Raw genomic sequence first — 23656 nt, forward strand, 5'->3', positions numbered from 1 at the left:
TGCACTTCAAGTTTCAGGTAAGGCTTTTGCTGCTGGGGGACCACACCTGGAGAAGTATCAGTATCAAGGGTCTTCCTCTTTCAAATGGTAAAGGAAAGATGTCTCTAACTCTTATCTCAAAAACTGGCTTGATTCTAGTTCCAAGCCCCAGAAGTGGGTTCTGTAATGCCTTAGCCCCTGGAGCCCCACCTCCAGCATTCAAACCTGTACCTTCTATTAAAGACAAACAATCCACTTTTCTGCAGATCTTACTTCCTTGTCTAGAAGACTGCAATCTAATCAGCAAGGCGCCTTCACTGTACTCTGTGGGCTTATCACTCTTGTGTGGTTCAAATCTGACAAAAGGCATCTGCTGGGGCACCAGTTGAGTCTGCAGGCTGTATAGCCTAGTGACGTATTTTCTTTGGCTCATACTATATTTGAGTTTTCAAAATATTAGTTTTCAACATATTTTTAAAAATCAGAAGGTTTACACAAAATGTGGGTTTCAGATTTTTAAAGTATCAGAGTATCTAGCAGGGAGCAGCTAAAGCTGAGAAACTGCCACCCTGTTGAGAAACACAGCATCTTCCTGGCCCTCCTCTCTGGGACTGTGTGCATCAGTCCTAACACACTAGTGCTTTCCATTTCAGGGCTCAGCAATCAGGTTGCAGCTATCTACCAAAGTACCCTATTTGTAACTGGAAAGCTTTTTCTAGCCTGGCAGTATGAAAATCAATGATTGGCCTTAAAATCCTTAAAATCACCTTAGATTTGATGAAATGTGATACTGACCTGACCTGGCTCTCTGGAAGCTTTTGAATTTTCAATCTTTGCTCTGGCATGTATGTATGTATGTAATAATTTTTATTTGTTTCTGTTTTATTAAAAATAGTTTATGAGGTAAAATTCACAAAATATGAAACTGATCATTTGACGAACAATGCAGTGGTATTTAGCACTTTATCTAGTTTCTAAGCATTTTATTAATTCAAAATAAGACCCTATATCCTATACACACCAAGCAGTTTCACCCCACTCTCCTCTCCTCCCATAGCCCCAGGAAATCTCTAATCTTCTTTCTGTCTCTGTGAATCTATATATTCCAAATATTTCATATAAATGAAATCCTACATGGCCTTTTGTGAATGGGCTCTTTCACTTCATATAATGTGTGCGTGTGTATTTATGTATATATATATATATATATATATATATATATACATACACATACATGGAATTGGGTCACATATTTAGGGAGGCTGACAAATCCCAAGATCTGCATGCAGTCAGCAAGCTGGAGATCCAAGAGAGCTAATAGTGTTTTACTCCAAAAGCCTGAAACTTTACTGAATTAATTAGTTAGTCTGAACAGTTTCTTGGTGTAGTCTTTAGGATTTTCTATACATTATAAGATCATACCAGCACAAACAAGACAATTTTACTTCTTTCCAATTTGTATGCTTCTCATTTCTCTTTTCTGCCTGGCTAGGCCTTCTAGGACTATGTCAGATAGAGTTGGTGCACACCAGCAACAGAAGACAGAACCTGATTTGGGTCCACAAGCAGCTGCAGTGATGGAGGCTGTGGCTGTTAGTTGTGCTGTCCTGTGGCTACACAGTCTCCCCCTGAGTGTGCGCACACAGTGCAGGCTGATGACAAGGGTTAGGCTGGCAGCATGCAGGGGTACAGCTGGAGGAGCTAGCCCCAAGTGTATGCATGATGATGGTCAGCCATGGGGTGTGGAGGATGGCATCTTGCACTTGTGCATCCTCAGAGGCCTGGGCTAGCTCCTGTTGTGGTTCCCAGGCTCTGGCAGGAGCAGGGAGGGACTTAGGTAGCTTGCATGAGCAAACAAGAATACCTGTGGGGCAAAAGCTGCTAAAATCTGTAGGAATTCCACCATAGCTGTGCTGGTTATTGGTTCCTTCTTCATTGAGAAAAGCTACTGGGTTTGCTTATAGAGCTGGTCATTGTGAACCACAGTCACTCCCACCTTATGGCAGCTATTGGTAGATCCTGTTTTTCTTCCTTGTTCCTAGCCATCTTGACATTGGTGGTCGGGTGCAGTGAAAACCAAGAGAGATCTTCGTGTATAGTGGCCTCAAAGCCTGGGGGAAGCCAGCTACTCATCCTGCTTTCCCTTTCCTAGTGAGGAGAACTCTTTACAGCTGAAACAGTTTGGTACTGAGCCGTGCCAGCATGGGGAATGGCTGTATATTGTCACCTTGCTAATTTAACTTATATGGAGAGTACATCGTGCTATATGCCAGGCTGGATGAAGCACAAGCTGGAATCAAGATTGCCAGGAGAAATATCAACAACCTCAGACATGCAGATGACACTACCCTTACAGCAGAAAGTGAAGAGGAACTAAAGAGCCTCTTGATGAAAGTGTAAGAGAAGAGTGGAATAGCTGGCTTAAAACTCAATATTCAAAAAACTAATATCATGGCATCCAGCCCTATCACTTCATGGCAAATAGATGGGGAAACAATGGAAATAGTGACAGACTTTATTTTCTTGGGCTCCAAAATCACTGCAGATGGTGACTGCAGCCATGAAATTAAAAGATGCTTGCTCCTTGGAAGAAGAGCTATGACCAACCTAGACAGTATATTAAAAAGCAGAGACATTACTTTGCTGACAAAGGTCTGTCTTGTCAAAGCTATGGTTTTTCCAGTAGTCATGCATGGATGTGAGATTTGGACCATAAAGAAAGCTGAGCTCCGAAGAATTGATGCTTTTGAACCATGGTGTTGGAGAAGACTCTTGAGAGTCCCTCACAGCAAGGAGATCCAACCAGTCAATCCTAAAGGAAATCAGTCCTGAACATTCATTGGGAGGACTGATGAAGCTGAAACTCCAATACTTTGGCCACCTGATGCGAAGAACTGACACATTGGAAAAGACCCTGATACTGGGAAAGATTGAAGAAGGGGATAACAGAGGATGAGATGGTTGGAGGGCATCACCGACTTGCTGGACATGAGTTTGAGTAAACTCCGGGAGTTGGCGATGGACAGGGAAGCCTGGTGTGCTGCAGTCCATGGGGTGGCAAAGAGTCAGACACAACTGAGCGTCTGAATTGAACTAAGCTGAATAGAAAACTAAGACAACCTTCCTTACTTTGTTTCCTTGGTCATCCAGAGCTCATTTTCAACACATTCTTTCGCCTTGAGAGAAACATCTGCCTGATCTTAGAACTAACAATAGTTATGTTTCTCCTGAGTGACTGTGCTCAATTTTCATCACCCTGGAACCTGTGAGGAATAACCAGCCTTGTTCCTTTTGTAGCAAGAACCATTTGAACACTTAGAGATCAATCCCCACCACAGCCCCTGTAAAACATGTGCTTGTAATTGTCATAGGCACACTTACCTGATCCTGGAGTCCCACTCTTCACTGGCTAAAAGTACATGCTCCTCTATTTTATAAGCCTAAAACCCTTTCTGGATCAAGACAGGGCATGTGCATGTGTACACACACACACACACACACACACACACACACACACGGGGAAGAATGCACAATATTCCTTGTCTTTACAGACTTTCAGAACACTTAGTAGGGGCAAGAAACTGGCAGCTCATGATTAACTATTGAATTCATTGTGTTAAATTTAAAACTCTTGGAAAGGTGTTCGGAGGTAAAGAAAAATATATTAACTGGAAATATATGTAATTCCAAATAATATAATTATTTGGAAATATAGCTAACCTGTCTAAAGATGAGTTTATTGTTTCCAAACTTTTTGTATATACGTGTGTGTGGATAATCCTCATAATACCGTATACAGAATAATTTATGTTCTGTATTATATGTGTAAGACTTATCTTCCTAGTCTCCTTGAAATGATAACCTCCCTTTAAGTAACAATACTTTTACGACTCTATGTTCCTTCTGTAACTGCAACTGTTTTGTGTGCTGACACACTTACAGGTCATCATATTTTTACTAAAGTCAAACCTTTCCAGAATATAATAAAAAAGTCGGGGTACGGAAGTTGGAGAGGGTGCCGCAAAAGTGCACAAGGGGAGAAATGCCGTTAGAGAGGGTGTCAGCGGCTGATGTGAGTGTTACAGGGAGAGGTTTGCCCACCATCATCACTCCAGAGGCCCTGGAAAGTCATGGGGGAACTTGGCATCCTCTGTTAATAAATTAATCTTCGACAACTGATTGATTCAATACTTCACAGTTGGAGGCATGACCAAGGCTTTCTCTGGAAGCTGAAGACTTTTGAACAGGATATCTCTGGATAGGAGGAAATGAGGCAGGGGAGGATGGCGGGGGCAGGTGGATGGGGAGGATGGGAAAGGATGCCACAGGCAGAGGGAACTGCAGTAGCAAAGGCAAGGAGAAGCACACCAGCCTGATGTTTGGGGAGCCACAAGCCCTGCCACATCCCTGAGCTAGACTTTGGGGTGGCCATGAGGCTCTGCAGGAGACAGAAATGCAGGCTGGTTTTGTTGTGTTTTGTTGTTGTTCAGTCGCTCAGTCGTGTCTGACTCTTTGCAACCCTATGGACTGCAACACACCAGGCTTCCCTGTCCTTCATCATCTCCCAGAATTTGCTCAAACTCTTGTCCATTGAGTCAATGATGCCATTCATCCAGCCATCTCATCCTCTGCCACCCCTTTCTCCTCCTACCCTCAATCTTTCCCAGCATCAGGTTTTTTTCCAGTGAGTCGGCTCTTCTCATCAGGTGGCCAAAGTACTGGGGCTTCAGTTTCAGCATCAGTCCCTCCAATGAATATTCAGGACTGATTTTCTTTAGGATTGACTGGTTTGATCTCCTTGCTGTAAGGGACTTTCAAGAGTCTTCTCAGCACCACAATTTTTTTTTTTAAATAAATTTATTTATTTTAGTTGGGGGCTAATTACTTTACAATATTGTAGTAGTTTTTGCCACACATTGACATGAATCAGCCATGGGTTTACATGTGTTCCCCTTCCTGGACCCCCCAACCACCTCCCTCCCCATCTCATCCCTCTGGGTCATCCCATTGCCCCAGCCCTGAGCATTTGTCTCATGCATCGAACATGGAATGGTGTTCTGTTTCACATATGATAATATACATGTTTCAATGCTATTCTCCCAGAACGTCCCACCCTCACCTTCTCCCTCAGAGTCCATAAGACTGTTCTATGCATCTGTGTCTCTTATTCTGTCTCACATATAGGGTTATCGTTACCATCTTTCAAATTCCATATATATGCATTAGTATACTGTATTGGTGTTTTTCTTTCTGGCTTACTTCACTCTGTATAATGGGCTCCAGTTTCATCCATCTCAATAGAACCAATTCAAATGTATTTTTTTTTAATGGCTGAGTAATATTCCATTGTGTATATGTACCACAGCTTCCTTATCCATTCGTCTGCTGATGGACATCTAGGTTGCTTCCATGTCCTGGCTATTGTAAACAATGCTGCGATGAACATTGGGGTACACACGTCTCTTTCAATTCTGGTTTCCTCGGTGTGTATGCCCAGCAGTGGGATTGCTGGGTCATATGGCAGTTCTATTCCCAGTTTTTTAAGGAATCTCCACACTGTTCTCCATAGTGGCTGAACTAGTTTGCATTCCCACCAACAGTGTAAGAGGGTTCCCTTTTCTCCACACCCTCTCCAGCATTTATTGCTTGTTGACTTTTGGATAGCAGCCACCTGCCTGACTTCAGGCTCTACTACAAAGCCACAGTCATCAAGACAGTATGGTACTGGCACAAAGACAGAAATATAGATCAATGGAACAAAATAGAAAGCCCAGAGATAAACCCACGCACATATGGACACCTAATCTTTGACAAAGGAGGCAAGAATATACAATGGAGAAAAGACAATCTCTTTAACAAGTGGTGCTGGGAAAACTGGTCAACCACTTGTAAAAGAATGAAACTAGAACACTTCCTAACACCATACACAAAAATAAACTCAAAATGGATTAAAGATCTAAACGTAAGACCAGAAACTATAAAACTCCTAGAGGAAAACATAGGCAAAACACTCTCCGACATAAATCACAGCAGGATCCTCCATGACCCACCTCCCAGAATATTGGAAATAAAAGCAAAAATAAACAAATGGGATCTAATTAAAATTAAAAGCTTTTGCACAACAAAGGAAACTATAAGCAAGGCGAAAAGACAGCCTTCAGAATGAGAGAAAATAATAGCAAATGAAGCAACAGACAAACAATTAATCTCCAAAATATACAAGCAACTCCTGCAGCTGAATTCCAGAAAAATAAATGACCCAATCAAAAAATGGGCCAAAGAACTAATCAGCACCACAATTTGAAAGCATCAATTCTTTAGTGCTCAGCCTTCTTTATAGTCCAACTCTCACATCCATACATGACTACTGGAAAAATCATAGCTTTGACTATACAGACCTTTGTTGGTAAAATGGTTCTGTTTTCTAATATGCTGTCTAGGTTTGTCATAGCTCTTCTTCCAAGGAGCAAGCGTCTTTTAATTTCATGGCTGCAGTCACCAACAGCAGTGATTTTGAAGCCCCCCAAAATAAAGTCTGTCACTATTTCCATTGTTTCCCCATCTATTTGCCATGAAGTAATGGGACTGGATGCCATGATCTTAGTTTTCTGAATGTTGAGTTTTAAGCTAGCTTTTCACTCTCCTCTTTCATCTTCATCAAAATGCTCTTTAGTTCATCTTCACTTTCTGCCATAAGGGTGGTGTTATCTGCATATCTAAAGTGAAGAGAAGTGAAGTGAAAGTTGCTCAGTCCTGTCCGACTCTTTGTGACACCATGGACCATACAGCCCTTGGAATTCTCCAGAGCAGAATACTGAAGTGGGTAGCCATTTCCTTCTCCAGAGGATCTTTTCAACCCAGGGATCAAACCCAGGTCTCCCACATTGCAGGCGGATTCTTTACCAGCTGAGCCACGAGGGAAGTCCCTGCATATCCGAGGTTATTGATATTTCTCCCAGCAATCTTGATTCCAGCTTGAGCTTCGTCCAGCTCATGTCATGTTTGGGATATTTTAATTAATTTTTGATGGCTATGAGGCTCAGCAGGGAACAGAAGCAGCCAGGGATGGGACCCAGTTCTCCCACATTGCAGGCGGATTCTTTACCAGCTGAGCCACTAGGAAAGCCCTATTGTTTCATGCAGCCATGAAACAATTTTTTCATGAAAAAACATGACACAATTTCATGCATGGCTGCATGAAACAGTAGTGCAGCCTTAGAGCATGGTCCTGGTTCTGCCTCAAGGGATACTCATAACAAGATCTTTGAGCTCTTTACAGAATTAAAACCCTCAACAAATGGAAGATGTCAGCATTCTTCATTCTAGAAAAGACTACCTGAAGGTCATCAAGAGATTACCTGATACTAGATAAAAGGAGTGCAGGCCCTGCAGATACTCTAATCTTAACAGCAACCCCACCCTTGAACTACTACTCTAAAACTCTTCACTAAATCCTCCTCGGTTGGAATACATAGTTTTTGAGGGGCACGAGCCTGCTGTGATCTTCTCTGCCTGGCAAAGCAATAAAGCTATTCTTTTCTACTTCATCCAAAACTCTGTCTCTGAGATTCGATTTGTCACTGGTGCACAGGAGGCCAAGTTTTGGTCATCAAGTCCACGGTGGGCCCCAGGCTGAGAAGCATGAATTTAGAAAGCACAAGACAGAGGCAAAGAACTAATCTGGAGACAGCTGATCAGGGTTTTGACAATATGGTCAGAAGGGCAGAGGAGGGAGAGGAGGCTTGTACCCTTAGATAGTATATGGATAGAACTTGGTGACTGATTTTAGAAGAGGGTGTTGAGGAAAAGAGAGGAGTTCTTTGGCTGATCTCTTTCTTTGTACTCTTTGAATTTAGAATCGTTTTCTTCCAGATTATTAAATTCCTCTAAATCACTGTCCTTCAGACCTAGGTTTTGTCATTTACCACCAGTAAGTCCAGCTAAAGATGGAAGAGTGACAAGAGTTTGGTCTTTGTATCTAAACCTATGTGGTTGAGGGAAAAAAAAAACACCTGCTTAATGTATTGCACATGATAGTGTATATATGTCAATACTTCTTTTTCAATTTGTCCTACCCTCCCCTTCCTCTGCTGTGTCCACAAGTGTGTTCTCTACACCTGCATCACCATTTCTTCCTTGTAAATAAGTTCATCAGTACTATTTTTCTGGATTCTATATATATGTATTAATATATGACATTTATGATGACCTAGAGGGGGATAAATACACACACACACACACACACACACACACACACACACAATTATGACTGATTTGTGTTGTTGTATGGCAGGAACCAATGAAACATTGTAAAGCAATTATCCTCCAATAAAAAAAATTAATGTGCTGCAAAGCTTTGGGTAAATTAGATCATAGGAAGTATGTCAGCTGCCTTTCCATCTGGGTCAGACAGTCTGATCAGTGGAAGACAAGGGCTGAATTTTGCACAGAGCTCTTTGCAGCCACCCACTCACTCCCTCTGACTAAATAGACAGGCAATGTGAAGGCTCACCCAGGGAGGGATGTGCATGGCTCAGCTACAGGAGTGTGTGATGAGACTATGACAATATTTACTCCTTGAAAAATGAATGATGCTCCTGAAAAGATGCCTATAAAGTGATTTTACTTTCATACAAACTATCTCCTCATTGACTTGCTTTAAAATTTCTAAAGTGTATTTTAAAATATAAAAATGTGTTTAGGTTCTAAGCAAAATGTGTTCTAGGGCAATGTCTGCTGTCCCATGACATGGCACAGGGATACTCATCTTCCATGAAAAACGATGAAAAGCCTGCTTAGGTCCACAGATGCCCAGGTACTCTGCCATGTCAGGCCCTCATACCCCCACAGCAGCAACAGCTGCCCTCCCCTAGATACATTGTGGAGGTTCATGCTCCCTACAACTTGCTGGATGACGTGATGAGTGGGTACCTGCCTTTATCTCATATATGGAGGAGAGTTCTTACTCTTTCATTAAATACTGGTCAGCATCAAGAACCACTTATCTCTCCTCTCTGCCTTTCCAGGAGCTGTGTGGGAAGCTTAGGCCCACTCTCTGGTTGCCTACATTGTGATCTTCTAAGACAATGTCTCTAGGCAGCAAGACTCATTTGGGTACAAGAAGTAAACTGTAGTACTTATGGTCTAGTTATTTTCTCACAAATATTTATTAAACTACAATCCACAGTTCAGCCATCATTTTGAACTATTCTCCATCCATCCATCCATCTCATAGGTATTGTTTACAGGACAGTGATTTCCTCTTAAAAAACCCTGAATGAAGGAATTAAACCCATTCTTATAGGTACTAACTCATTATTTTTGGCACTTTTAAGTTTTCTGTATATTGTCCAAATATGCATTCAGCTTCTCTATATGATACTGATACTGAAATCTATGTATTTTTGCAACCAGAGAGCTGGAGGAGAACCACAGAGAAACAGTTATAGGATCTGCTCATGAGACTCATAATACCAATCAATTCTTACTGTATCCTCACTACATGCTGGGCCAGTGCTGAGAACATCCCTGGCATCATTTCCTCTCATCCTCAGACAACCTTTTAACAGTCCAATGAAATAGGTCCTATTTTTATCATCCCTCTATATTGCTGTAGATTCAGAAATTCTCCCTCAGAGAAGTTAAAGGCCACCAAGTTAAAAGGCCAAGCCAGGGCCTCGAACCATACCTATTGGGTACAAATGTTTTATGGATGGCCTGCCACCTGCCAGGTATTGTTCTAGCTGGTGCTGGGAACCAGCTCTGAATAGGTCAGGCAAGTGCATCCTTGATCTTAGAGGTTATACTTTAACAGGGGGACCAAACACACAGAAATTGCACCATGAGCACCATGAGTGAAAACAAAGCATGATGGAGCCTGGAGAGTGCCTGTACATGTGTGGAGACTCTTTTACATTGGGTGCTTACAGAGACCACTGAGAAGGTGACGTTGAGAAAAATCTGAAATGAAAAGATGGAGTAAGCCATCTCAGTATCTGGAGGAAATGTTCCTCACATGAAGAGCAAAGGTCCTAAGAGCAGACTGGCTTGCTGAACTCAAAGGTGGGAAAGACAACCAGTGATACTAGAAATACATGGAAAGGAGGGGGCAGCAGTAGGCGGGGGCAGGCTACCTAGGACTGAAAGGTTATGGAAAGAATGTTGTACAGAAAAGCCAATTTTGAGCAGAAACATTACATGATGAGCTGAGAAAGTTCCAACAGAGAGAATTGGCTATGTAGGAGATAGATACTAATCTCAGGATCAGAGTTTCTTAGAAGGCAAGATGAGCTAGGACCCTATGTATAAATTGACAGGTTGACCTGAGACAGTGGGAATGAGAAGGAACAGAGCTTGTGGGCCCACGTTCAGGCAGGCTAGCACAGTGGGCCATGTGAAGGCAAGCTGACTGGGGTCTGACGGCCTTCATTTTCTCAGCGAAGGAAAGCAGGTCATCATGGTGGAGAGGGGACATGTGCTATAGATTTGAGGAAAAAGAAGAAAATATGAAATAGCCTTCTTTAAATGTGGGAAAAGTTGAGTGCTCCTTGGGAGTGCTAGAGGGCTCTTGAGATTTGTGGTTATAAAAATTCTTCTCCGTCCTAGAACAAGGGTGGGCAAAATTGGGTTTAACCATGTTTGGACTTTGCCAGGTGGGAGTGACAAAGAGATGAATGGGTCAGTGATAAGGCTAAAGAGGGAGGTGAGACACGTATGCGATCATGTAGTTAAGATCAACAGACTTGGGGCAGGCCAGTGAGCTGCAAAGTGGGGAGATGATGCTCTAAGAGTGGTGTCCTGGGATCTGAGAATTTGGAAATGATGCAACCACTCATGTTGGGAAGACCTAGACTAGAATCATGGGAGTCAATGTCTGAGGAAGGTTGGCCATAGGAACTGAGAGGCCAGAATGTGGAATAGACTGTCTCTTTAATATGAATATGGAAGCCATCAAGAAATACAACAGAATTATCTCTTAGCTGCATTTTATAGTACAATTATGGATAATAAGAACGGTGGTCACTGATTTTTGTTCATGCCTTTATTCAGGATTAAACTTGTAGAGGACAAAACTCAGGACCCATAACTACCACATCTGGACCTTAATTCTACATGAGTAATTCTGATGGTCAGGAGTATAAATTCATTTCCTGGCATCTCTGTTTTACTATTCAGGAAATACAGAGCAGTGGGGGTATTTTCTCTAATATTTGGCAACAAACTCTTATTAAATGAATGAGAAAAGCGTTGGTCCCATTTTAATTTGCACAGCCCAAGTAAGAAGAAAAAATATGAGAAAATGATATCATCCATTACTTTATTCCATTCTTTCCCTACATTATTCAAGAAAAGATTTGAAGAGTGGGAATTAAGTGTACAAAGGAATAAGGCAAAAAATGCCAAATAACTGTTGAGTTTGGGTATGCTATTGGCTTGAAAAAGTGCCTTTCCTGCCCTTTTAATGCCCACAGCTAGTAAGTCAGACAGCAGAGATTTGAATCCAGTTTTGTTTGACTTCAGTGTGATCATCACTTCCTGCTCCTATTAGTTCAAAAAAGTGAACTAATGTTCAGTGAAGTGGACAGCATGTTTGTGCACATGCATCCCTCCCTCCAAATAAGCAGTAACTACCCCCATGTCCTACATCTGGAATGCAGGTTATCCACACCTTTCTTTTCAGTTCAAAGTGTTTCAACAAGGCAAATTTGGGACGTCTGAGGGCGCAATGCAGACTCTTCCTAAGGCAGGTTATCTGAGAGAACTCTACCCATAAACCACATGGTTGTTTCACGTTATAAACAACTCTTTGAAATGTTAGTCTCCCGGTTGAGAAAACCTCCTTATTTCTCCTCACCAGTAGTCATTATGCCCTAAGAAAGCAAAATCACCTCATTTTGGCTAAGCCTTTAGAAAAAAGCAATTAAAGAAACTTACAAATTGCTAGAAAGGATCTAGAAAGAAAAAAGAATAATAGTTTCAAATAGACTAAGGAAAAAATATTAGGTTTGTGTTGACAATTTTAAGCAAGCAAGTTTTTTTTTTTGTCATTTGAAAGTGTAACACACACAAACTGTATAGTTGGTTGAAAAATCAGAGAGGCTCCCATGAAACTCAGGGAGTTTTTTAAAATAACCCGGTAGTGGCTATGTGCACATGCGTCTATTTGGGTGCACAAATACCTGAACCCATAAACTGAAGTATTAGTGCTAAGATTCTACTAACCTCCTCTGAAATGCAGTCCTCTTTAGGTTCTGACAGAGCAGCCATTTTCGTCAAAGTTAGTTGCAGTCAAGAACGTGGGCAGGGAAACTGTCCACAGCCCTGGGGGAGGTATAAGAAAACTCTCAGGGTCAGACTCTGTTCTCAATCCTAGGGCTGCGTGATAATTCTGACTTCCCCTTGGCTGAGCACGGACAGAGCCTTTACACCCTCACATGCCTGAGGACTTTACTCATTTAAGGGCTTCTGCTACCTATGTTGAGAGCAACATAGGCAAACTCCAAAGGAGAAAAAACATTTATCTCTGTGATTAAGATGCAAGGATTGGCTTCTGAGTTTTGGGACTCCTTAATGAAAAATCCCTGGAGAAGAACCCTAATCTAAAAGTGGGGACCCTGTCTCCCCCCCCAGGCAGCCCAATGGGCAACCTTAAATCCTGGGCTCAGTTCAGGTGGTTGAAAGGGGTCAGTCCTAATGATCTACTAGATCCAAGATTAATTATTGTGAGGGGCAGAGGGAGCAACAAACCTTGGAGTAAGCACATTTGAGGGCTCGGTTCCTCGGGTCAGTCTTGCAGAACCAAAGAAATTAAAAGAGTAGAGTTAATCTGCCTGTTAATCAACCTGAACTTTGCTTTCTGCATAGACCAAGAAAGGCAAAAGCCCTGATGTCAGTTCGTTGTACAGGATAACCATGGAACTTTTAATTATGTCTGAAAAGTGGCCGGTGTAACGGAAGGCAGCCCTCTGGGTGTGGGGAGGAGACCACCTGGGCTGTGCTTCTCTCTCTGGCCAGCATCTCAACCAGTGTGCGCTGGGGGTTATTTTCCTGTTTGAAGTAGGGGAGAACCTAGACCCTCCTTGCCAATCCCAGGTATCTCTGACCTACTGGATGCTCGACACACTGCCTTCATTCACTCTGCTCATGGGTCAGATTTAATTTACTTACTTTCTCTCAGACTCTTTCCCTGAAGGAGTGCTTTTCTCAGAGTGTGACTGCTGAGTTGAACACCTGAGTTGAAAGGTGCAAATCTGGAGTCAGCATCTTTATAATTTGAAATTTCTTATCCCTCAGTAAAATGTTAAAAAAAAAAAAAAAAAGCAAACTTTTTATAGAAAGGCCATTTAGAATTTAAAAACCAGAATGTTTTTAGCTAGACTTTCGTTAACCTGACAGCCATTTATCGGGCACTTTCTGTGTAAAAGCGACAGTGCTGACTGGCTCTGAGGCCCATGGAGCCCAGGGGCTGTCTGGCTACCCTCTCCCCAGGACACTTGTTAACCTTACTCCAAAAGCCGGCTCCAAGGCCAGAGGCAATCAAAAGCCCTTCCTTTCAACAAGTTCCTGAGGCTCTTTTGAGTGGTGGAATTACAAGTGATATTTTCCTCTTTGTTTATAAGTATTTCCAAGGAGGATATACTATTTGTGTATTTTTTAAATGTTAAAAATGGTGATACCTTTTATACTTATTTTGGTCTTCATTGTAGTTCTAAAAATCTCTAGTGTTTCATGGTTAGTGTTATAATGGATGAGTATAAAGTTGATTTACTGGATTGCATAGAAACGATCAAGTTCATCTAAATAAAAACAATATATATAACTGAATATATACGTATATGTGTATATGCCTGCATGTGTGCTAAGCTGCTTCAGTCGTGTCTGACTCTTTGTGACTCTGTGGACTGTGGCCTTTCAGGCTCCTCTGTCCATGGGATTCACCAGGCAAGAATACTAGGGAGGGTTGCCATGCCCTCCTCCCAGGGATCTTCCTGACCCAGGGACTGAACCAGCATCTGTTATGGCTCCTCCATTGGCAGGCTGTTTTTTTGTTTGTTTGTTTGTTTTTTACCACTAGAGCCACCTGGGAAGTGAGTGTATGTGTGTGTATGACTAGGGAGACAGGACTGGTTCTTTTAGATCAGGGATCTTCTCCAGTGTTGTTTCATTAAAGAGTCCCAGAAAATAAGAATCAAATTCTTTGTGTGTGTGTGTGTGTGTGTGTGTGTGTGTAATCACAGTTAACAGATAGACAGATGGACTATTACTGCTGGAGCACAGGGACTGTGCAGCAGATGGACCGGGGTAGACTTTGTCAAGTCAGCCCAAGGAGACAGTGGGTCTCTGTTATGGACTGAATTGTGTTCCCCCACCAAATTCATTTGTTTAAATCCTAACTCCCAGTATTTGGAGACTGTGCCTTTAGAGAGGTAATTAAGGTTAAATGAGGTCTTTAGAGTTGGGTCCTGATCCAATAGGACTGGTGTCCTTATAAGAACAAGAAGAGACGCCAAGGTTTCAGGCACATAGAGAAAAGGCCATTTTTGTACACAATGAGAAGACAGTGGTCTGCAAGCCAAGAAGAGAGGCATCAAAAGAAACCAACTCTGCGAACACCTTGATCTTGGACTTCCAGCCGCAAAAACTGGGACATGATAGAATGGCCATAGAGAAACAACTCTTCATAAGACATCAGGGCAGCACCAGCAATCCTCAGTTTAAATATGTATACTCAGAGTTTATTGACAACCTGATTTTGGAAAAATTGAATAGCACTTCCCCTTAGAAACAGTGAGCTTAAGTCCACAGACCAAATGCAAAGGCAAAGTTCAAAAACTAAACTGAGTTCAGAAAGCAAAGGCTAGATTAAATTCAGCTCCACAACTACATAGCCAATGGTCACTTAACCAAAAAGACACTTCCCAACTGTCTCACCAATGTGCCATGAATCAATTAGAACAATACAAGTAAAGCGCCTTTGAAAAGTGTACATGGTACAGAATAATAAAGGCCACCAGGAGTTTAACTATCACAAAATCCAACTGCACGTTAAAAGGCTGTCTTGCAGGAAAGTGCATCCTCTCTTCTGCCATAGGACTCATCACTGACAAGGCAGTGGGAAGATTACTCTCCACTCCTGACATCACATTGGCTTGGAGGTCAGGCTCTTGGATTAAGAAAAGAAACAAAAGTTGTGTATGGAAAGTACATTAAAGTGTCAACCCAAGTGTCTACTGATTTATACAAGAAAGTCACTTTGGAGAAGATAACAGGACAACAGTAACATGTCAGAGTGTTTTCAGATGTCTGCATTTTAAGCATAAGCCACAGGAGCACACATGGAATAAGGCGGTAGGGTCAGTGCTGACTCAGAAGCAGGCCAGCTTCTTAACTTGACTGTCAAACAACCTGATGTTTCCTCTTCTCAGACCTAAGCCCTTGTCTCTGATGTCACAACATCTGGAAAGCCTAAGCCAGGTGACAAACTGATCTCATCTCAAAGAGGGCTTTTCCTCAGTGTAACCCTAGGCAGTTTTTTGGGTACCTGGCACCTTGTATTTTTTTAGGCTTAGGCTGTATACCTCTCTGATGATGTATATCATATTTTGCATTAGTCTGAGGAGCAGGTTAAAACTGGAGTCCCCGGTAGGCTGAGTTCAGAGAAGCCAAATGCCCCAGAGAGCTTCCTCCAAAATGGACTTAGCCGAAGATAAGAATTCACTGGAATTCTGGGGCTGGACACACCCATAGCAGCCCACCTGAGCAGAATGTGAGGAGCTCTCCTCTCCCATTCCAGCCTTGAGTCAGCAGGCCAGCCCCATCCCTGGGCAAGGCCCAACTTGGCTGAGGAATTCAGGTGTCTGGGAGAAGCTGCCCCATCACTTGACTCGCTGTGCTGTGGCAAAAACCGGCCAAGCCTGTCTGGAGGGCTCTTCCTGAATCAGCTAGACTCTGCCTTCAGTCTCTTCCTTCTCTGTTGTGTGTTCAACGCCTTCTTGCTTTGTCTACCTCGATATTCAGCTACAGTTTCACTGCTTCTATTCTGTTGCTCCTGCCTGGACAATCAGCTCCCCTCTTTGGGGAATGGTCCTTACAAATGGGCCTGGAAGCCATGGGCTCACCACTCTGGGGATATGTCCTCAGATTATCACACTTAAGAGTTCTGACCCACCCCATAAAGTGACAGACATCACATATAAGTAGACAGGGTGAGTGTAGGGAGAAATGGTAGAGCCAGTGAACAGTGTAGCTGGTCCCTCCTTCTCTTCTCCCTGCTCCTCTTGCTGTGTGTCCCCTCATGGGAAGCCCTGGAAAGCCCTGTCCACCCCCAGCCTCCTTCTGCCCCAGCCCAAGTCCAGTTCTGCTCCATCTGTCAGGATGGAGGCAGACGGGATCCTGGTTCTCAAGCCTGTTTGTCTTACTGCTCCCACTGAGGACTCAACACAATCATCTTTAGCACATGGAAGAAATGATTTGTGAAACAGCAAATGGTGTCTTTTAGAGCTGAGGTTCTTTCTAAATCATTCTTATTTCATTTCTCATTCAATTTCTCTCTCTTTCTTTTTACATAGGGGAGAAAACCTCAAATCTTTTTTTACTTACACTAGTAAGTAAAAGTGATACACTACTTACAAAGTCCTCAGTGGTTTCTGTTCAACTTTCCCCAGTCAGTCATTTTTAATTTACATGAAAGGAAAAGGAATGCCATTTGTAAGATTTCAGTTAGCCTCATCTGATGCATTGAGGACTAAGGTAAGAAGCAATGCAAAGATAAAACCAGACTGTAATTTAGGAAAAGATAGCATTTATCACCATAGAACTCAACAGAGCCACCAAGTAGGAAACAGTGTGATTTCAATCTCCAATCTGCAACTAGCTAACTGTGTGACCCTAGGTATATTACTTAAATTCCTCAGTAAAATTACACCTTCCTCATTTATATAAAGAAAAGAAGAAAAGGACCAGAGATTCTAGTCTTTTCTAGGCCTATCATTTTATAATTCTATGACTAAAATCAGTCTAAAACTTTAAATTCTATTCCAGAAATTTACCTTAAGCCTAAAAAATTTAAACATACAGTAATTTAAATATTTAACATCAAGGAATTTTAAAAATGTATTTCTAAGAGAGACTTTTATTCACTGCAATTACATGTGCATGCTAAGTCACTTCAGTCATGTCTGACTCTTTGCAACCCTATAGACTGTAGCCCGCCAGGCTCCTCTGTCCATGGGATTCTCCAGGCAAGAATACTGGAGTGTGTTGCCATATCCTCCTCAAGAGGATCTTCCCAACCCAGGGATCAAACCTGCATCTCTTATGTCTCCTCTGTTGGCAGGTGGGTTCTTTACCACTAATGACAAGTGGGAAGCCCAATTATGTGTGAGTCTATTAGATACGTCTGATTATCTAATGAAGCCTGACATTTCTCTAACAAAAAGCGGGATGTATGCATTCTGATAAGTTTATTTGGGATATCATTTCACTGCATGATTTTGAGATGTGTTTCTGTCTGTCTGCCCATTCAGAATCTATCAATATATCTCCATATTTGTGTGGAGATTCCCCACTCCCAACACACACACATTAAAACATAAGAACAGAATAGCAAAGTAAAGAAGCACCAGAGTTAGTTCCAAGAGGAGGACAAAAGAGAAGGACACAGGACTTACAGGAGCTGCCGAGTTTTTGACGGTGACACTGGGGGTGGTGGCTCGCAAGGCTCCACTCACTCCATGATAGTATTTGAAGCAGATCTTAGTTTCAGCTGAAAGACAAAAATAAAATGGGACTGAGAAGTAGGGTGTAACCCCGGAAGAAAAGGCCAGGCCTAGAGAAGACACCCTCAGGAACTGCCACCCAATTCCTCTCATCCAGGCAGCCTCCCCTGACAGCCTTGCTTCACTTGTGGCCTCATGGTCCAACTTTTTTCTGAATGTGTGTTATCAAAATTTGTTTTGGTTTTAGTGTTTTTGAACCCAAGTTAAATCTATCATTTAGACTTTTCAGCTATCCCATTAGAAGTTATTGTTTTTAAACCCTCAGTTTTTAAGATTTTAGGTGATTTGGTGATTACTGCCAATCTGTTTCTTCTATAATTTTCGCTTATTGAATTCATTGTGATTAGTATCTTGGTAATTTGAAAGAAGACTTTGAGAAATTATTGAAATACACAGAAGAGAGGCATATTTTCTGATGATGATGACTATATAATAATGTGGAAACTCCATAACTTTTTGGCATTTTATTTTGTAGAGGACAAAATCTGTGGCCAACTTGAGTTTGGTTCATTGGAAGGTGACCTGCTTTTCCCAATTTACTGTTAATAGGGTTTTTTTTCTCTTTAAATTTGAAAATTTTATTGGGCTTTGTCTTATTCCCTTATATTAATTTTGTCTGGAACAACATGAGGACTCTCCCAATTTGAGTACTTGTTTCTCAAATCTGGGAATTTGCCTTCAATTATAATGTATTTAAAAATAATGTCTACAATTTTCTTAGCATTCATTTTAATATGGTCATTATGGAAAATAAGGACAATGAAGTAAAGTATAAAAAACACTTTTAAGAGTGTGTTTTGCATACTTGAGTGTATACACTTTATATGATAACACCTTTTGCTTTTTAAAGTAAATTATTAATAAAGCATGTTCAACCATCTAAGACCCTGATGCTGAGAAAGATTGAGGGCCAGAGGAGAAGGTGGTGACAGAGGATGAGATGGTTGGATGGCATCACCCACTCAACAGACATGAGTTTGAGCAAACTCTGGGAGATAGTAAAGGACAGGGAAGCCTGGTGTGTAGCAGCCCATGAGGTTGTAAGGAGTCAGACACGATTTAGTGACTGAACATCAACCATCAATTCAAAGCTTTGTAGATAATATTCCTTGTTCTATGGAATCTGAATCAATTTGTAACTTGAAAATATTTTCCTCATCTTGGAAATTGGGATTTTCCCTTAAAATTTTTGAAAATTATTTTTAAGTTCAAGTTTGTTCTCTAGGATAATGGAGCAAAAATTGCTACTTATCTACCAACACTCATTCTCCCTTTCCTCTTTAATGATTGAATTTCAGTTTTATTTTGGGTAGTAATGCCCAGCTAAAGAATGTTTTGTAGCCTCCTTTGCAGATCACATTTATGCTGTTTGCCATTGTTATTTGGGTGTTTCTAGTATATGTAGCTGAACCTAAACCTAGATGATATAGAAAAGTTTCTTTCAATATATCATATAAAGCATATGAGAATTGCAATATTCTTCCTTAGAAGTTAGGAGGACTATTTAAGGATTCTCCCTTTCTGTGGCCAAATTGCTTTCTACAGAGCACTGTATACTTCCACCAGAAAATGTAACTCTGATCAACTCTTTAATCCTTCCTAACATTGAATATTATCAATTAAATACAAGCTTAAAATAGCATCTGATTTTTATTCTATTTGATTACTAGTGAGATTAAAGATTTTTAATCAAATTTTAATTAGCCATTTGTATTTAGTTTTTTTTTAATCCATTGAACTGCAGTTGTTAAGATTTCCACTGCCAAATGTTTACCTTTTGTAGACATATTCTTACTTTACTTTAAAATATCAATCTTTTAAATTTCCTTTCTTCTTCATCCTTGCGGTGCAGCGATTTTGCATATCTGTTGATTGCCTTTTAAGCTCTTGGTGGACAATCTTATAACTTTGTTCCATATTCTCCAAGGCACCCCACATAAGGTCTACACACAGAGATCTATAGGTCTACACATCCCAGTTACAGAAAAACCTGAACGAACTTTTTGGCTAAATCAATATTATTGTTTTATCCTGAGAGGCAGGTATTTTCTTGGGCTCCAAAATCACTGTGGACAGTGACTGCAGCCATGAAATTAAAAGATGCTTTCTCCTTGGAAGGAAAGCAATGACAAACCTAGGCAGTGTATTAAAAAGCAGAGATTTTACTTTGCCTACAAAGGTCCATATAGTCAAAGCTATGGTTTTTCCAGTAGTCATGTATGACAATAAGAGAGCTGGACAATAAAAAAGGCTGAGCACCAAAGAATTGATCCCTTCGAACTGTGGTGCTGGAGAAGACTCTTGAGAGTCCCTTGGATTTTAAGGAGACCAAACCAGTCAATCCTAAAGGAAATCAATCCTGAATATTCATTGGAAGGACTGATGCTGAAACTCCAATATTTTGGCCACCTGACATGAAGAGCCAACCTTTTGGAAAAGACTCTAATGCTGGAAAAGATTGAAGGCAGGAGAAGAGGACAACAGAGGATGAGATGGTTGGATGGCATCACTGACTCAATGGACATGAGTTTGAGCAAACTCCAGGAGATGGTGAAGGACAGGGAAGCCTGGCATGCTGCAGTCTATGGGGTTGCAAAGAGTGGGACATGACTGAGTGACTGAACAACAATGACAAGGGATCATGGAGGCACCCTGAGCAGTGAACCAGGTAATCACACTGAGTCACTGTAGTTCAGAATATGAGTTACTCTGCCTGTAAATGCCAGAGAGATGGGCATGGAGGAGCCAAATGGCTTCACCTCAAGTTTAGTTGTGTGGAAGAAAATTTTATATAGCAGGTATTCCGGAGAGGCACTACTAGCTTTCCTTTCAAAGTAAATTATTCTAACGCTTTCACATAAAAAGGTCAGGGAAATTATATACAATCTTTTATTGAATCCTATTGCTAGGTGAGAGGGTTAGCGCGTGTTTAGAGCCAAGAATTCATGGAAACCTTCAAAGTATTATGATTGTTTTCTGAAAAACTGCTGGCAAATTTTTTTTTCTTGAGTGTTTTAAGATTCCAGTATTCAGCAACTCAATTTACTAATGGATTTTCCTTTTATTTAACCTAAATAGCTCCTGCTGTTTAAAATGATTTCCTATTCAAACTTGAAAGAGATACTCAACTGTTTTTTGGATGTGAGAGCTGGACCATAAAGAAGGCTGAGCACCAAAGATCTGATGCTTTCGAACGGTGGTGCTGGAGAAGATTTTTGAGAGTCCCTTGGACAGGAAGGAGATCAAAATAGTCAATCCTAAAGGGAATCAATCCTGACTACTCATTGGAAGGACTGATGCTGAAGCTCCAATACTTTGGCCACCTGATGCAAAGAGCCGGCTCACTGGAAAACAACCTGATGCTGAGAAAATTGAGGGCAGGAGGAGAACGAGGTGACAGAGGATGAGATGGTTGGATGGCATCATCAACTTAATGGACATGAGTCTGAGCAAACTTCAGGAGATAGTGAAGGACAGGGAAGCCTGATGTGCTGCAGTCCATGGGGTCTCAAAGAGTCAGACATGACTGAGCGACTGAGTGACAATTTGAGATGGGCTCTATAGAGAAGTTACCTACAATTGTTAAAACACAAACAGTATCATATGCAGATGATTTATGGCATGGATTTTAGAATATCACTTTGTCTTGCAGAAGTCCATGCTACTTTGGTGACAGCTACATTCAACTGGTCTGTTTGATTAGCCCCACACTGAATTTTTCCAGGAGAAAGAGACTAGGTACTATTTATCTTTATATTTTCAGTGACATGTAATACAGCGATTCTCAATAAATGCCTGTTGAAAAATGACTGATGAACTATTGGTTTCATTTGATTGACTCCACTGCCTTCCTTAACCCAAGAGCAGCTACAGTGCCCTCATTACCGAAATGTCAGTCCATGTGCCCGACACACAGTGAAGCTAATCATTACCAAAACATCAGGGTTTGGAGCAGAGAAGGGTTTATTGAGGGCCATGCAAGAAGACAGTGACTTGTGCCTTTAAAACCCCAAACTCCCTGAAAGCTTTCAGCAAAGTCCTTTTCTAGGAAAGGTGAGGGAGGGGCATGGTGAGTTGTTGCACACTTCTTGTTGTCAGATCCTTTGCTCTTGAAATCAGGTCACTGTCATATAACAATGTCCCTGCAAACCTCCACCAAACAAATTCTCTGTTCTGACAAGAAAGGCGGCGGGGGGGGAACCCAGGCACAACTTTCACCTTCTCAGGTCCAGATCCTGGCTAAGAGGAGGCAGATCTCAGCTGGAGGCTCCCTCAGGGCCAGGTCCCCAGACTGTGCCAGCTGTCATCACTGAGGGAGCCAGGCACCCAGAACTCATCTGGCCCTCAGGCTCCTCAGGCTGCCCAAATAGCCAGGGCCAAGTCCCACTGACTTCTCAGGCAGACTTCTGCTGACTTTAGGTCAGAGACAAGGATGAGGGAGAGGTTCAGTGCTGCCTCAAGGCTTGGACCAAGGCCAGTGGGCAGCCTTGGCCAGGGCTCTGGAGTTTTACAGGACACATCTCCCACAGGACACATCTCCCAGCCTATTCCCTGGGCCCCTCAGTTCACCTGCTGATCCAAGGCTCCATTTCTTACCTTACTCCCCACCTCTTACGTCACTCTCTGCCTGATAACCACCACTCCACCAATCGTTGGCTAAGTGAGCCACTAATGTCTGCTCACGGACAGCAGCTCACTTTGGGGAGGGCCCTATTGCAGTTCCAACCAATGGCTGAGAAGGACTATTAATGCTCGCTCACTGACAATAGGGCTTCCCAGGTGGTTCAGTGGCAAACAATTTGCCTGCAATGCAGGAGACGTGGGTTTGATCCCAGGTTGGCAAGATCCCATGGAGAAGGAAATGGCAACTCACTCCAGTTTTCTTGCCTGGGAAACCCCATGGACAGAGGAGCCTGGCGGGCTCCAGTTCATGGGCTCGCAAGGAGTCAGACATGACTAAGCGACTAAACAACAACATTGAGAGCTGCTCACTTAGGGGAGGGGCCTGGCACCAAGCAATGGCGGAGTGATCATTAGTGGTCTCACACCAACTGTTGCCTGATAACAGGGTATGTGTGGAGGGGGTAACTGCTGGCAGCAACAGCCATGTGCTAAGGGCTGTGTGCAGTTGTGCTCTGTTACAATCTAGTGGTCCTAATTCTTCACAGATAATTTCCTATGGCCTAATGCTACATGGAGAAGGCAATGGCACCCCACTCCAGTACTCTTGCCTGGAAAATCCTATGGACAGAGGAGCCTGGTAGGCTGCAGTCCATGGGGTCGCTAAGAATCAGACACGACTGAGCGACTTCACTTTCACTTTTCACTTTCATGCATTGGAGAAGGAAATGGCAACCCACTTGTGTTCTTGCCTGGAGAATCCCAGGGACGGGGGAGCCTGTTGGGCTGCCGTCTATGGGGTCGCACAGAGTCAGACACGACTGAAGCGACTTAGCAATGCTACATGACTTTTAGAACAGATTCAAGCATAAAGACATTGTTACACTGTTGCTATTATTGTTGCCTCTGAGAAAAGTATCTAGGTGCAAAGGCCAAGAAATATTAGAGGGTTGTTGGTTGTTTTTTCAGATACTTCATCTAAGGGGGATGAAGTTCTATCTTTCTCTGCTTTTCTAGTTAAAATAACAATAATTTAAAAATCCCCTCAAAGTTTGAACACAAGGCATCTCTGTTATAACCATTTTGTTGTTTATTTGAGTCATTATGTACAGAGTAACAGAAGTCTAGGAAGGAAAAGTGATCTAAGAAAAGAGTAGGAATGTGGGATCAAATACATGCAAGTCCAATTCTTGACTTGCCCATCATTAACAGAATGAGTTATATCAACTCTCTGAGCCTTAGTCTTAATGTAGAATGGTGAGCCATTGCCAGCTTTGTAT

The 23656-nt window shown here is 42.0% G+C and overlaps 1 protein-coding gene across 3 annotated transcripts in view; it reads right to left on the reverse strand.

Annotated features, from left to right (window-relative positions):
- HECW1 (HECT, C2 and WW domain containing E3 ubiquitin protein ligase 1) overlaps window positions 1-23656 on the reverse strand; it is a 471951-nt gene that overhangs the window by 174965 nt on the left and 273330 nt on the right. For 2 of the 3 annotated variants that reach the window (XM_081535334.1, XM_081535335.1), the window contains one exon: window positions 17649-17743. In XM_081535334.1, the coding sequence (XP_081391460.1) occupies window positions 17649-17743 (95 nt within the window). Of the gene's footprint in view, window positions 1-12201; window positions 12301-17648; window positions 17744-23656 lie in introns of those variants that run through there. The other variant, XM_081535336.1, reaches the window with a different exon arrangement.

The sequence above is a fragment of the Giraffa tippelskirchi genome, chromosome 10, assembly GCF_054371585.1.
Source record: "Giraffa tippelskirchi isolate mGirTip1 chromosome 10, T2T-mGirTip1v1.2.pri, whole genome shotgun sequence".
Lineage (NCBI taxonomy): Eukaryota > Metazoa > Chordata > Mammalia > Artiodactyla > Giraffidae > Giraffa > Giraffa tippelskirchi.